Consider the following 15,357-nt stretch of genomic DNA (forward strand, 5'->3'; position numbering starts at 1 on the left):
TGGTTCACCCGGACCGGCTGCCTCCCCCCTCCTCCTCTTGTAGACCCGCAAGGGGGTAGGATGGACCGGCTCAGCCGGTCCATCAGCTTTTCAGTATCATCGCATAAAGCTATTCTAGTCGTAGATGAAATATGCTTTTATTTTCCAGTCATAGATGAATATATGACATCTTTTTTTGACATTTGCTATGATTATTAGGTTGGGAAAGCATCAACTTGTTTCTAAGTAGTTCTATCATTTTTAATTTATTTTGTTTGTCGCTGCATTCAGTTTTCTGTTTCAGCGTAATATTCATAAATTTCATTTGCTTGGTTCATGAATACACCTTTCAATTCAGCACGAATTACAAGCAGAGTGATTTTCTTATGATTTTAAGGCCTGCATATGTGCTTTCTTAAAGTAATATTTGTCTCTGCTTTAATTGTGCTCGGTGAATGCAAAATGGACTATTTTTTTTTAAAAAAAATTAAACCGTAAATGCCAGTTCCAAGCATGCATAAAAAAAGTTTTGAGATTTTTTTTTAAAAAAAAATTTTGGGCCCCCTCTAGAAAAATTTTCTGGCTCCGCCACTGGGTGGGAGGGACCCGGTGCGGTGCTTGCGGCGAGCCGGGTGAGCCTGGTGCATGCTTTTTTTTAGCATGGCAAGATAAAATTTAAGTACATGTGTACCTGCCCCAATGCCTATGTGGAAAAACTGGATTTTCAAATAGGTACCCTGAAAACCCATACACATCTTTCTCTGGCATGATGGGATTGAAGTCCACGGCTGTAATGTCATCTGACATCGACCATGCACATCTTTCTCTAATGTGGTTGGCAGGATAAGACTCCCGAAGTTTCACCTAAACAGGGGAGACGCTAAAAGGCTGCCGAAATTTCGACTAACATGGGACTGAACTTGATCAATTAATAGAAAACCAAACTTATAGTCAGAACTACAGGGAACCAAATTGAATTTTAAACTTTAAGATGCACAATCAAATTAAATATAAAAAATTTAAAATACGAGTCAAGCCACATTCAAATGAACATTAACAAATAACAAGAGGACTTGTAATGGACAAAGTGTTAAATTGCCATTCGCTTACAAGCAATGAGCAGCAGGATAATGGGCGATCTAATTGCAAGCAAACTCACAAAATCCTTTAACAAATATTGCAAACCACATATGAATGGTAGTATTTGGTGCATAGTATTCGCAACAATCATGCAAGCAAAAATATTAACCTTTTTGCAAGAAAAGGAGGCTGACATGCAGTAAACACATTGACTCATTTACCAAGATATGTTCCGGGAGTTTGAAGTAAATGCAGTTTACATGCAATTGGTGTCACCTGATTGCAGAGAAATATGGTAGTCCGCTCGTAGGCAATTGCAAGAGACAACATCATAGTTATTTACCCGCAATCATACATAGAGAATGCAACAATGATAGTTTTATCATCTAGTAATATAACAAAAGGCCTGTGATGTATACAACAAATTGCTTATAAATGACAATGAGAGATATGCAACAAGTATATCAACTTTCATGCAGTCGACCTCAACTCGTAAACAAATATGCCAAACTCCTGCAAATGACCACAACCGACATGTAATGATTACAAAGGCACCCTCACAATCAATGCAGATCAAGTATCTAGCAAATGCATAAGCACCTTGCAGGTAAAGGAAGTTGATATACGACAAATGCAATTAAAAGAGTTGCAATGCACACAACATGTATCATCTACAAATAGAGACAACATATTTGTAACGCATATAAGCTCCTACGAGCCACTGTAGAGGACTCCTTATGCATACAGTAGTCCACCTACGGGTGGCGATGAACAAAATGTAGTAGATGCTAGATCATCCCTACAGTCAACAATAAGTAGACATCTAGCAAATACACTAATCTCCTACAAGAAAAGGTGGATGATATGCAGTAAATGCAAACACCTACGAGCAACTGTAGAAGGTCTGTCATGCACAAAATGTGCTATCTACAAGCAAAAATATAGAAGAAATGTAGTAAAGGAAAATGCCTACGAGTAACACTGGAAGATTTGTGTTCAGCGCAGCTCGCCCGCAAACGACATCTGAAGATTTGTAATGCACACAACGCTCCACCTACAAGCAATACTAGAAGACGTGTCACACATATTACATTCATATTAGGCCTTCAAGATCCATAATATAGAAAATTCACTAATAAAAGCATAAAGTCAACAACGAACCATATCCTCTGTCGGCAAGTTAATAGAATCGACAAGGTTCAACCAATGAGATAAAATTGCTCATAAATATTCCAATGATGGTCGTGTTGACATAAAATCTCAACCGGAAAGCACCCCAAATATTTGAAAATGCCTCCAAAATCCTCACCAAAAATCAATATTAAAAATTCACCAAAACTAAATATTTAAAATTGAAATAAAGCACCTAAACACTTACAAAAATACACATTCACCCTCTGCAATAGTTTGGGGTCAAGACAAATCTAAAATTAACTTCAACTCACAAAGAGCAAATATATGGTCAAGAATATCACTAGGATTCCTTCTCAATCCATCTCTTGCCAATAATGACGTGGCACGTGTCCTCTAGCCGATGATTTTGCTGCCAAATGGAACAATCAGTAAACGATTATGATTGGGACCCTCTGACTGGATGGTTTTGCTGCCAAATGGCACCATTATATTACGGTCATGGTCAGAGTCCGTATGTTCCCGAATGACGCTAAATCCTTGAGTAATGAATTGATAAGATATGACCGATAGAGCACAGAGTTCTTTGTTAGCTAAGGTGGATTAAAATTTGTACCCTTGAACAAAGCAACCAATTGTTGCCGACAAGGATTCTTCTGTCAGGATGGGTTGACTACCTTCTCTAACTAAGTAGACCAGGGATCATGATGAACCGGGACGACGGAACCATAGAATCTTGATTGGGTCTATCATCACTCCCCCCACCATCCGCTTTAAGTACGAGGTGGTGAATTTCTAATTTTAAAAATTAAATTTTTAAATACCAAATCATGCTGCTACTATATATCGGATACTATGTATTTGTTTGATGACTAGCCTTAATCGATAAATTCTCTCTCGCTATCGGGAGAGATGATTAACTATCAGGGTTTATGCCTATATAAAACTTGAACTCAGATAATAAAGTCCTCGCAAAATAAGGGTGAAATCTTTAGGTAATGTCTTATATAAAACCCAATTTACCTTCTGAAAATTTTTCTCATATTATAAGCGTTAAAACTCTCATCGACGACGATGAAAAGAAAAAGGAAGAAAGGGGCCGCAGAGAGGCCGGGGCACAAATTTTGAATCCCACAAATGTTTATTTTTTATTTAATGTTTGTTTCAATTTTTTTGCATCTTTAATAAACATTTTAGTTTTTTTTATGTTCATAAACCTGATTATTTTTCCTGCAATAATCGGAGCCTCACCTTTCGACTACAATTAGCACCCTATGGGTTTTGGTGGTGGTGGGTGGCAACCAATTGAGGGACTTGGTGATGGTAAAGGGCAATGATGGGAAGTCTATAATATATGGCAATTTGTTGTGATGGTATCAGTGGATTTTATGTAGTGATAGAGGGAAATGATGGATGAATGACATGTGTCCATGTATAGATTGATGAATGCATGGATGTATCTATGATTGGAATAGTCCAACCAAACTTGGCCCATGAGTTGAGTGCTGAATTGTAGTTTCAAAGGATAGGTAAATCCGTAAATGATTTGTGAGTAACAGTGTAATAATAGCGAATAACATTATCTGATGGTATGAGAAGCTTTTTTTTTAAGTTTTATATCAACCAAAGCTCCTCTGGGAAAACTGATACAAATTTGAAATGATAACTAAGTAGTTTTATTATCCTAATTGTCCAACTTTATGCATGTGTATGTTTTCAAAGCGCAAAAAAAAAAAAAGAAACTAGTAATTAAATGAATTTTTTTTTCTTATTCAAACATGATGTTATTTTGTTCTCACTTGAAGTTAGATGGAGTCATTCATTTAACATTGATAGCCATTTTGCAAGTTCCTTATATTTCATCTACAATTTTATTTTGAAACAAATTAAAGTCAAGTAGTCAACTAGCAATTTTTGAGTTTTCAAGCTAACCATTATAAAGCCATGCAATTAGTGACTGTTAACATCTACTATTTTAGATATCATGCGAAAATTTTATTTGTAAATCATTTATATAGAGGTCTTGTTCACCACTCGAGTCATATGAAATTCATGTTGTTATAGAGTATTGATTGATTTATTAGCCATTTGAAACTTACGATTATGGTCCTAGATTCAACTCGGAGGTTTTTTGGCATGAAAAACACTATAAATAGTGTTTTCTTGATTTGCATGGGGATGTTAAGACATGATAGAATGAGTTGTTACATGTTAGAAAATTTTCTTTAATAGAGTTGGAGTTTAATGTCTTAGTGCTTCACAGAATACTACACACATTAAAGAAATTGTAGGAGATAAGAAAATTTTTAATGTGAAAAATCTGAAAAGAGAAAAACTATGGGGTATGACCCAACTGCATAATCCACTATAGAATAAAAGATACAAAAAACTCCCTTTTCTCGCCATTAAAAAGAGGGATTATGTAGGAAACAATTGATTGATTCTCATTGTAGGGATCATAAAAGTCTAGTATTAACATGTGAATAATTAAAAACCCAAAAAATGGATTAGATGTGACAAAAATCTAGAGATGATTATTGGTGGTGGTTCATTAACGGTGATAGCCGTGAAATGCAATAGAGCTCTTTAGTTTTCTCAGTTCTTCTCTCTTCACTTCTGTAGAAAAAGAAGCTTTATTTATAATCTTTTTGGGATGAACATTTTGATAAATATGACCAGAGTTCAAAGCACTCTATTATATGATTCATATGATAGTTTATCAAATATTTGAACGTCTTAATGATGTTAGAATCGAGTGAAATTTGGCTTGTTAGATTCGTCTCATTGAGCTGCTCGATTTGACTATAAGTATGTCATAATCGAAAGTCATTTAATACATCAATTTATGTTCATAAATTTTCAAATATAATTCAAGTGCTTGATTTGATCTTTTTTGCACCTAAATTGGATCATTTGTTTCGCCGATAAGTTCAATTAGTCGAGATGTTCAGTTCAATTTTAAGTTTGTTGAAATCGGAGTTCGGATGATCCTAAATTTGATTTTGGAAGTTTCCAATTCAAATATCACATTGAGATTCATGCCAAACCAATGAATTTTTTGGAGTCATATCAAATTTATAGTTTTAGGTCATCAAAATACAATCTTGCTATGCTCTTTTGTACTATGAGAGTGCTTTAGTGGTACATATTCTAATGGTGAATAGTTTTTATTCACTGCTAAGTTCTTTGAAGGAAATAAGAATTAAACTAATAAATTTTATTACCAATCTTCCCCTTTTTTATGCAGTTGTTCAAGTTGTAGGCTTTGTACCAAAGCATAACAATGGAGCATGGATGCAAAACTTGAAATACGATAACATTCCTTATACTTCAGTGACTTTCTTTCGTCTAAAGGTCATATGACAAGATTTCAAGGCATGGCGTGCACCAATCTACGAATTCAAGGGCAGACACTTTGCATAAGATGCTCAAACCTATGGGCTGAACTCCCCGTAATCTGAGTTATGCTACGTCTTCCTATACCAAAGGTCCAGGTTTCAAACTTCATTGCAGCCAAAAAGAAGGGTTGAAACCCAACTTAAATAAAAGAAAAAAGATGCTTCAACGGATTGTTTTATGTCTGTGGTGGCTAATGAAATTTGGTTACCTAATTCCAAGTTTATGTCATACTGGTGCTTTACCCAGGTCATGCGATCCTTGATTTCAGCTCTTGTAGCAATAAGAGAAAAGCTACTACTTTTCAACAGTTCTACTTTTTTCTATCCTCGGTTGCTCTGTAAGTTTAACTTGTATATATTTTTAATCTCCAAGTTTTTCTTAAGAATGCAGAACTATGCTGAAAAGCAATCAAACAGGATAGCATTAAAATAAAGATAAAATAAAACCATACGCAGCGGTAATAACATGTTTATTGTGTGAAAAACAAATCCAGAAATAATTATAAGTCCACATACAGCAGTATAACATGCTTTCTCATGTGCGGATGGTTTGCCAAAATGAACAGTCCTTGTTATGTCAGTTGTTCCATCTTGATACTTCAAAAAACAATAAATGTTAGCAGAAATAAAGAAAAACAATAGTGCTCAAAAGCAGAAATAGTAGCTGCAAGGATTTGATAAGGTGAAAAAAACCTGTGCACCCGAATCAAAAAGATATATGCTATCAGCGTCAAGCTCTGCACAAGTTCCAGCCTCTGGTTTATAATGAATGATTGAAGCATTTGGACCAACTGATGAGATGGTTGGAAAACTCAATCCTTTAAAGTGCTTCAAAACAAAATACATAAATAAACAATCTGCTGTTTGCATAGAAGAGAAAAAAAAAGCTAAAACAAGGCTCGCATATAAAAGAAATAAATAATGGGCAAGACATGTCATTAATTCTAGTAAATAGCTATTGAACCAACAGTATACAAATATTAGAGAAGAAAATGAGGATCAGGGATTTCAAGGTCAAGGTCATGGAAGCCCATAGGGCATTGGCATGTCCCTGGATCCATCAAAGAAGGCTTACCTCTTTCTTAGCACGAAAACTCTCCAATTTGTCACTCACGGAAACCTCTGTCAATTTTTCAGTTTCCCTGCCAGCAATTATGGATGAAAAAAGGTACGGATAAAAAAACTCATTAATATGGATAAGAATTCAAAATAAAAGAGTGCAAGACCAATCTTGTATCAAAAATGCTTTATAGAAACAATCATCTATATGCAGCCCACCTAAGCCTATTGGTGGGCCAGGAGCTTAAACTTCTAAACAAGATGTCGTGGGTTCGAGGTTGTAATGTGCATGAATTGAGATTAAATTTGCTCAAAGTTCCAAGAAAAAGCATCAATTGTGCAGCTTCTGAGATTTATTGATGCAAAACATATATAAAAAAATATGATTTAGATAAGGATTTTGCACGCTTGATGATTAGGAGCAAATTAACTACACTTTATGGTGAGTTAAACAATAAAATAAAACATAAATAGCGGTAAACACAAGCTTAAGCCAAGTTAGTTGCGAAAAGTAAAAACCCCATAACAATCAATTACTCTTGACGTTGCAAACGAAATGGGTTTCAACAAAAAATCCCTAATCTAACAATAAGAGTGGTGCTATGAAAGATCTCACACAAGTCCCACTAAATACTAGGCTTTAGCAGAGCGTCGCAAGATTTTGCATGAATCAATCAAACCACAAGTAAGAATCAATCAACGAGGAAGGCAAGAGAAGAGGTAAGAGTTCACCATTTGTTAATATTCAACCTTCTTGTAAGCTTGGGCAGCAGTTGATGGCTTCTTGGACGGCTCGGACAGCAACAACCCAAGCTTGAACCTTTCGACAGCAAGCAGCCGACCTGGGACAGCGATTCCAGGCCAGTTTCAGGCAGTAACGGTGGCTTCCCAAGGGGCTGGACAGCAGGGAACTTCTGTTGGGATCACTGGACAGCAGGTAGGTGGCTTTGGGCAGCAGTTCTCTCAGGTTTGGAAGAGAAGACAACCTCTGCTAGCATCCAGGAATTTCTGGACAGCAAGTAAACCAAATAGCAACGGTTTCAAATCAGAAATTTGGATGAAGAATTTGAATTGTTTCCCTCTCAATCTCCCTACCCCAAGTTTGGAAAGAAATTGGAGAGGGAGGCATGGGGCTGGCAGCATCCATAGGGTGGAGGGGATTGGGGAGAAGAGTTAATGCTTGCCTCCTTGGGAATCCCAATTAAGGAGGGAGGAATTACTACCAATCCAATTCAAATTTGATTTGGATTTGATTGGATAATTTCCTAAAGTAGAATTTTATTTTAGGAAACAATTTGAATTTGGGGAAAAAAGGTTTGAATTGTTTCCAAGAGAAGAGATTGGGCTTAGGAAATAAGTCCAAGGACTTAATGAGGATGGGGACTGCGGCTTAATGGGATAGGGAGAAGTTTTAAGGAAGCTTTTAATGCTTCCTTAAATTAGGGAATCAAATTTGGGATGAGATATTTCATCATAATTCAAATTAAAATCAATAGGAGAGGATTTGGGAACTTTCCTAAGATAGGAATGATATTATAGGCAACTTTTCAAATTCAAATAAATTTGAATTTTGCAAAGTTATTGAGTTACCTAAATTATTCAACCCAATTAGGAAAGGAGTAATTGTAAGCAATGACAGAGAGAAATTCCAAAGAGGAAAGGGGGCGGCTTGGGCTTGGGTTTGGTTGGATGAAGGACCAGTGGGTGGGGTGGGTATTTGGGTAAGAGAGCCGGTGGTTGTAGTGGGGAAGGGTGTGTGGTAGTTTGAGGTGGTGGAGGTGGGAGACGTTGGCCGGCGGCAAGGTGGGGGTGGCTAGGAAATCCGCCGGCTAGGAAGAAAAGAGATTGAAAGAAAATAACAATAAAACAAATCATGAACCCGGCCGTCTCCAAGGTTGGTGGGTGATCAATTTTCCCTCCCTAGGGATCTCTCTGAAGCTCTCTCCTAGAACTCTCACAACTCAAAGAACACGTGCAGGAATTTTCTTATAATTCGTTCATTACCCCTAAAAAAAGAAGAGGGAGGCTTTAAATAGCTCATACAATGAGAAAATAAAAGTACTACAATGCCCCTAGGGCTTACACATACCTAAGCCCTTAAGTAAGGGCAAAAAAGGGAAAAACATAATAAACTTCATAAAATAAAAATAATACATCAATCCTAAATATGAAAATCAAAAGTAGTGTGATGTAATCGTGGTCGTAGATCGATAACCACGCCTCTAGTAGACTTTCCATGTCTTGATGTCCTCATCATTTATACTTTGGAAATTAGAGGCTAATTGTTTTATCCTGCAAAGCAAAGTCATTATGCGGATAAATGAAGGCTTGCCAACGTGTAAAAGGTAACAACTACGAGAGGACAAGGTACTTATTAATGATCCCAATTTTTCTTGTATGAAAAATGCATCGTAGAAGCAATTTTCAATGCAACTTCTGAGTGTATTTTGTAGACAAAGGATGATTTTTTTTTGTTTTTACAAATTTTCAATCATAATCGAGATTGCCGATCCAACCACATTAACAAGGGCTTGCTATTTTCAATCATTCTCTACAGCAGCTCCACCTCTCCACTACTCTTCATGATTCAACCTGCAACCGGTTCTAAACAGGCCACTACTAACTTCTGCAACACATCTGACTACGCTGATGATTTAGTATACACCGTTGATCACGAACTACTCAGGGAAATATTGCATTTATACACTTACTATTACACATATAAATGTATCCATTTATCATATTTGAAGTTAATGAAGTCATAGTTGTAAATCATCCTCACTGGAATTCGGACATGCAATTTCCTTAGAGGTTCTTCATTCTACTGCTTGCTCTGCTTTCTGTATTTCTCCTTCTTCCAATACTGTATTGCTTTTAGGTTTTCAACATGATATCAAAGCTACTTGCTTAACAGTCCTAAGCAAATTCTTTATTCTTCTTCTTATGGCCAACTGAACAAATTCCTCTACCAAAACTCCAACTTCCCACAGTCCTATCTCGAACGCCATGGATGAAATCTCCATTCCAACTTCTCTAAAATTTCTTGTCTCAAAAGCATTGTACACGTCCAGCTTATTGATAACAACTACCCCACTTGGCATTCCCAAATACATAAACTATTCATTGCCAATGGCTTTGCAAGTCATCTCGATGACATAACACCCTACCCACCAAAACACCTCGTCTTGGACACTGGGCAACTCACTTTGAACCCATAGTACATTCGATGGCTCCTCCACGGGCAAAACTTAGTTGTTGCCTTCTCTCCATTATCTCTCCATCTATTCTATCTTACATTCTCAATCTTGATTCCTGCCACTCCATCTATTCTACCAATTGGTCCAAAATTATTCAACTGAAGAATGAACTCTACTCTCTCACCATAAAAAATCAGTCTAGGACTAACTACCTTTCTACTATTAAGATACTCATTTATAACATAACTGTTGTTGGTGGCTCCATCAATTCTGACTACGTCATTCTTTACATTTTGAATGAGACTATCAAGCCTTCAAAACAGCTTTTCAACCATCAGTCTAGACGATCTCCACTCTCTATTGAGCGGCAAGCAAGTGTGAGGGAGGAAACGGATTGATACGATCAGCGCGCTCAGGAAGGATCGGCCAAGTCTCTCACGTGCCACTCCTTGGACGGAGGGTTCCGATTCAAACAGAGGCGGGAGGTCTGGCTCGGTTCACACAAAGGATCGGGAGGCTGCTTTGTGCCATTCGGATGTAGAGATGCGGGTATGGGTTGTTCGCGCGAATGAAGCCGGGTGGGACTGAAGGAGGCTGCGGGAATTTGGTTGGAGTTGCAAGTGGAGGAGGGAGTCTGAGCCGGTCGAAAGTGAGGCTTGAGGGAGACTAGGCCGGGAGTTGGAAGTCGGCGTGCCCTGGTTTGAGGTCGGGCCGGCCGAGTGCAATGGGAGCAGTTTCACACAGCTTGTTCCCTTGCTGGGTGTGACCGGATGGAGGAGATCAGGACAGCATGGTTTGAAGTCGAACTCGGCTCGCGTGTGAGAATGTGAGACGGAGAGCTACAGTAGAGGGCTCCAAAATGAACGGGAATCTCCACTGAATTGCATAAGAGAGCGTAAGTTCTTCCGCTCCGTTTCTTTGTTCTTTTTTATTGAATTTCAACCTTATTGAACCAGACAATCTATACATAGGACAGAAATATTGAAGGGAAGCCATGTCACACCCCAAGATCTAACTTGGAAGAATTATTCAGTCGATCCTTTAAATCAATCTTCTACCAGAGTTATCCATAGTCATCAATCAGTGACAAACAGTATAACAAAAATCTATAATTTAAAATATCGCTGTAAATATTTCTATTCATTCTCAAAAGTTCATTTACAATACTCAGAATCTTCAACAATAATCACATATCCATCCAGTCCTGAGTACAAAAAAATAGCTATAACAAAAAGAACATAAACCTGAAGATTCCTTATCAACCTCATAATCCTGCTCCCTTGCCCTGACTTGAAAATCATTAACCACATATAATGAGCTTAAAAAGCCCAGCAGGTCACCGAAATACCTACAACTAAAATCAAAGCATGGTACAGAAGCAATATGCATGTCAATCAGTCAAATCATAGCAGTCACTTACACATGATCATCGAGTCAATGCAGAATCAGAAATCATGCATAAATAATAATCAATACATAAACAGTTGAATCCACAATCATCAGTGACAGAATCAGTGAACAGTAGAAAAACTCATAAAGCTCAATGAATAAGTATGTGCGTCAAATCTATACAGTAATCGTCGTATCTATAACATCAGTCAATTCGATAGAGAAATCCTCGTATCAGTAATGTTAATCAAATCAGTTAATAAATCATCGGGTCAATAATATCAGTCGTATAAAGAGAAATCATCGGTTCAATAATATCAGTCGGTATAAAACGGCAAATCAATAATATCGTTCGTGACTGTTTAAATCAAACCAATGAAGTAAAATCGTATCAAAATGTATATTTGCAATTCCAGTTATTCAATATCACGTGCACAGTGTATCACATGCAATCTAGTAATCTATATCACGTGTTCAGTGAATCACATGTCACTTACTCAGTATATCACATGCATAATGTCAGTACAGTGAATCAGTTGTATCAGTGCCTGTATCAGTATCAATAACAATCCAGTGACATGAACAGCAATGCTATAACAGTTAAATCGTGCAGTAACAGTAAATCCGTACAGTAACGATAAATCTGTACAATATCAATAAGAACAATGCTTTAAAACATGCAATTCAGTGCAGTAGTCATACTCAACAAGTAAAAGCTTTGGCTATTACGGTGTTTTTAGTCTTGTATCAGTATCAGTAATATATATCTGTTGGCTCAGTAAACAGAGTCGTCACTCTTTTCCCGTCGGCACAGTATTCATCTCTTTATAACTCCCATCAGTAATCATGTGATCAGTAGAGGATAACACCGAACCATATTTAAAGAAAAGCCCGTCGGCCGACCATCCTGTACAGATCAATCAGTCTCCAACCAACGGTTCAACCAGTCTTTACTTTTCTTTCACACACACAGTAGTATCACAGTAATATAACAGTAATTTCAATCATATAGTCACATTCATCATCACCTCATCAATGCATTGCAACCATAAAACATGATTTAGTTCAATTTAGAAAACCCTTAAAACATCGTACAGTAGACAAAAGTCATTGTAAAATGCACACTTTCAAAAAATTACCAAATTACCAGTGATCGCGTAAAACGACGTAGACATTTCAAAACTTTTATTGTACTGTAGCACTATTTTTCAACATCCAGATAATTTTCTGTTCGATAAAAATCACACAGAATTCAGAATACTCGGTGAAAAATTTTCAGAAAATATTCAAAACGTGCAAAATCATATTCTCTATAACATACAAAAAGTTATGCGGAGAAAGTTTCTTCAATACAAAGTTAATGCACGTTTTTTGGTAACGGAAACACAAAATTGAGCGGAAAAATACCAAAACTCGAAATCTTCGAAATCAGAAATAGGATTCGGATTCCTTACTGCGAGACGAACAATTCTTCCAACTGCGACGACGAACGAAAATCCCTCCGCGACCTCCGAAACCAAGCTTTTCCTTCTCTTTCCTTCTTTTTCTCTCTCCAACTTTTCTCTCTCCTCAAAACGATCAAACAGTCCTTTATATATATATAAAAAGATATTTACGTTCGTACGGACGACATTTACATTCGTACCGGGACGATCGGTTCTGTACACAGATCGTATATAAGATATTTTTCGTTCGTCCCGGAACGATGTGCTCTATAAAAAAAATTTGTTTAGTTCGTACTGACTAAATGAAAAACTTTTCAACAATTCGTACAGACTAACTGCACACAAAAAAAATCTGAATTCCAAGGGTTTTACAAGCCAAATTACACAGGATAGAAATATTGAAGGAAAGCCAAATTTGGTGAATGTGAATAAGCAAACGCTGACTCACAAAAAATGTTATTAGTTTTCTTATTTTTCCCAAATAGAACAATTAGGAAAGAAAAAGTATAAAAACTTACTGATGCTTTCTTTTGTGTGTTTCCTCTGGTTCAGTAAAGAAACCAGCAGCTCCATAAACCTTTTGCATCTGCATCAAAATAGAACTTAATATGAAGTGCTCCGTTCCATTGATAGTTTAACTATTAAAAGTAATCAGAAATTGAATATTCTACGTGTTAAAATACTTAAAAATCATTAGAGGATTAACCTCTGTGTACAACAAGGATATGACAGCATGCATCAACCCCTTCCTATATATTGCACTGGGGGAGTCTAATGAACTATGCACGCCACTTTTTTATTAGTGTGAGATCAAAGTAGACTAAAAAGGGGGAAAAGGAGGGAAAATTAATTAATCCATCAATTTTCTGAGTTCATTTTTTATTTGGAGGAAATACTATCAATATGACTTCTGTACTTATGGAAAAAATGTTAAGGCATCATGCCCAATACTTGTGATAAAAGAAATTTAGAAAATATTTACCAAAAGTAGAACTTGAAATGTTTTCATTATTTACCTTGCAAATATTACTCAATTCAATAGATTGTCACGATTGTGACTTGACATGCAAAAACATTCCACTAATTCAGCTATACTACTTTCCCAAAGTAAAGTTCAGTGAGTTGCAAAACCGATAGACCGGTCCCTCCTAGATTGGCCAGGAGTTACGTATACGGGGCGGAACCAGGCCCGCTCCCCTTGGGATGGGACATGGGGGGAAATTCAAATGGGAAGGGGCTGGCTGGGGGGGGGTGGAAAATTTCTGAATCCACTCCCTCTGAGGGAGGTGATTGGAAAATTTCTGAATCCACTTCCTCTCAAATGAAAGTTTATCAACATTATCAAGTATTATGCACCAAGAGTACACTCAATCACATTGTGGCACCAAGAGAGTCACACACACTTGAACTTAGCTCAACTATAGCAGAAGGCAGACATGTCATAACAGCCATAAATTACATAAACCATTTGATCCCAAACAAACCAAAACCTCTAATAATACATGATAGAGAGTGAATCAATATGAAATCAAAGTTGGCTTATCTACACTAGTGATCATACCCGTTTCCAAACCAAAATTTTATGGGTGAGTGTCAATCACATGAAATTTCTATACCAACATATGTTTCAACCATCTAATGTGAGGCTAAAATCAAAGGCTTTCATAAACCCTAACATTAAGTTCTCCCCCAAAATTGTTTTTTGGATCGCAAATGAAGTTAGCCGCCCATGCTCCAATGCATTATGCATGATAAAGTTACATCCAAACAACAAATGATTGCAAGCTAGCTAGAATGATATTCAGCATACTGATAACTCTGTTTAACCTCTGCAATACTGATATTAACCAAAATGGCTAAAGAAATACTACAAAACAGTTTCCTTAATTTGAAACATGATTAATCTTATAATACATCACAATGAACATCCTGTCTTTATTGTCCAGAACTGCCCAAAAATTCTCTTTAGGGAGAAGTTCAATAAATATTCATTAGCATATCATTCATCAATAAATGAATGATGTCGGAGATTGGAAGGAGAGAAATAAGAAAACGATAACCTTTAATAGAAGGTTTGGCATACAAATATAGTGAAGTAGGCGTATCAAAGGGTGCTTCAAATAGAATCCATAAATTTCAGCTAAGATTAATCCATGCACTGCACTAAGATTTGAGTTAAAAAAATAGCTCCTATTAAATGATAATTATAGTATTAACTATAAAAATTGGCAGCCTAAACTTCTACAGGAATTGCATTTAATGCCCAGTGGCGAACAAATATTCACAAATTCTAAGATAGCCAGTGAGCCTCAGCAAACAGATCATCTAGCCAAGACTGCCAATTAAAAATTTGAAGACAATCACAAGCATGATTACGTCTCTTTTATTCATAGCTAGGATTTTCAATTCCCTAGCAACAATTCATTACATTGCTTCCATGCATCATCTTATACCAAGAACGAAAAGAATAATAACATCAAATTCAATCTGAAAAACTACATTCAAAACCAAAACATTTATTTTTATCATTTTCAATATGGGGAAAAGCAAATCAATTCTCCTTACGAAAGCAAGCTTGAATATAAATATACGAGCAGGAACCTTTTTATCACACAATTATATTAATCATGATTAGCGTCCAGGTTAACAGAAAGTCCAAAGACATCGTGAGTAAAAACT

The 15,357-nt window shown here is 36.7% G+C and overlaps 1 protein-coding gene across 1 annotated transcript in view; it reads right to left on the bottom strand.

Annotated features, from left to right (window-relative positions):
* The window catches only part of LOC110104673 (aminopeptidase P1), a gene marked incomplete in the record, with an annotated part of 80,959 nt that overhangs the window by 47,729 nt on the left and 17,873 nt on the right, over positions 1–15,357 (bottom strand). Inside the window, 4 exon segments of the mRNA XM_028695746.1 lie at positions 6,105–6,185; positions 6,282–6,416; positions 6,664–6,730; positions 13,197–13,264. Coding sequence (XP_028551579.1) covers positions 6,105–6,185; positions 6,282–6,416; positions 6,664–6,730; positions 13,197–13,264 — 351 coding nt within the window.

The sequence above is a fragment of the Dendrobium catenatum genome, unplaced genomic scaffold (genome assembly GCF_001605985.2).
Source record: "Dendrobium catenatum unplaced genomic scaffold, ASM160598v2 fragScaff_scaffold_72, whole genome shotgun sequence".
Lineage (NCBI taxonomy): Eukaryota > Viridiplantae > Streptophyta > Magnoliopsida > Asparagales > Orchidaceae > Dendrobium > Dendrobium catenatum.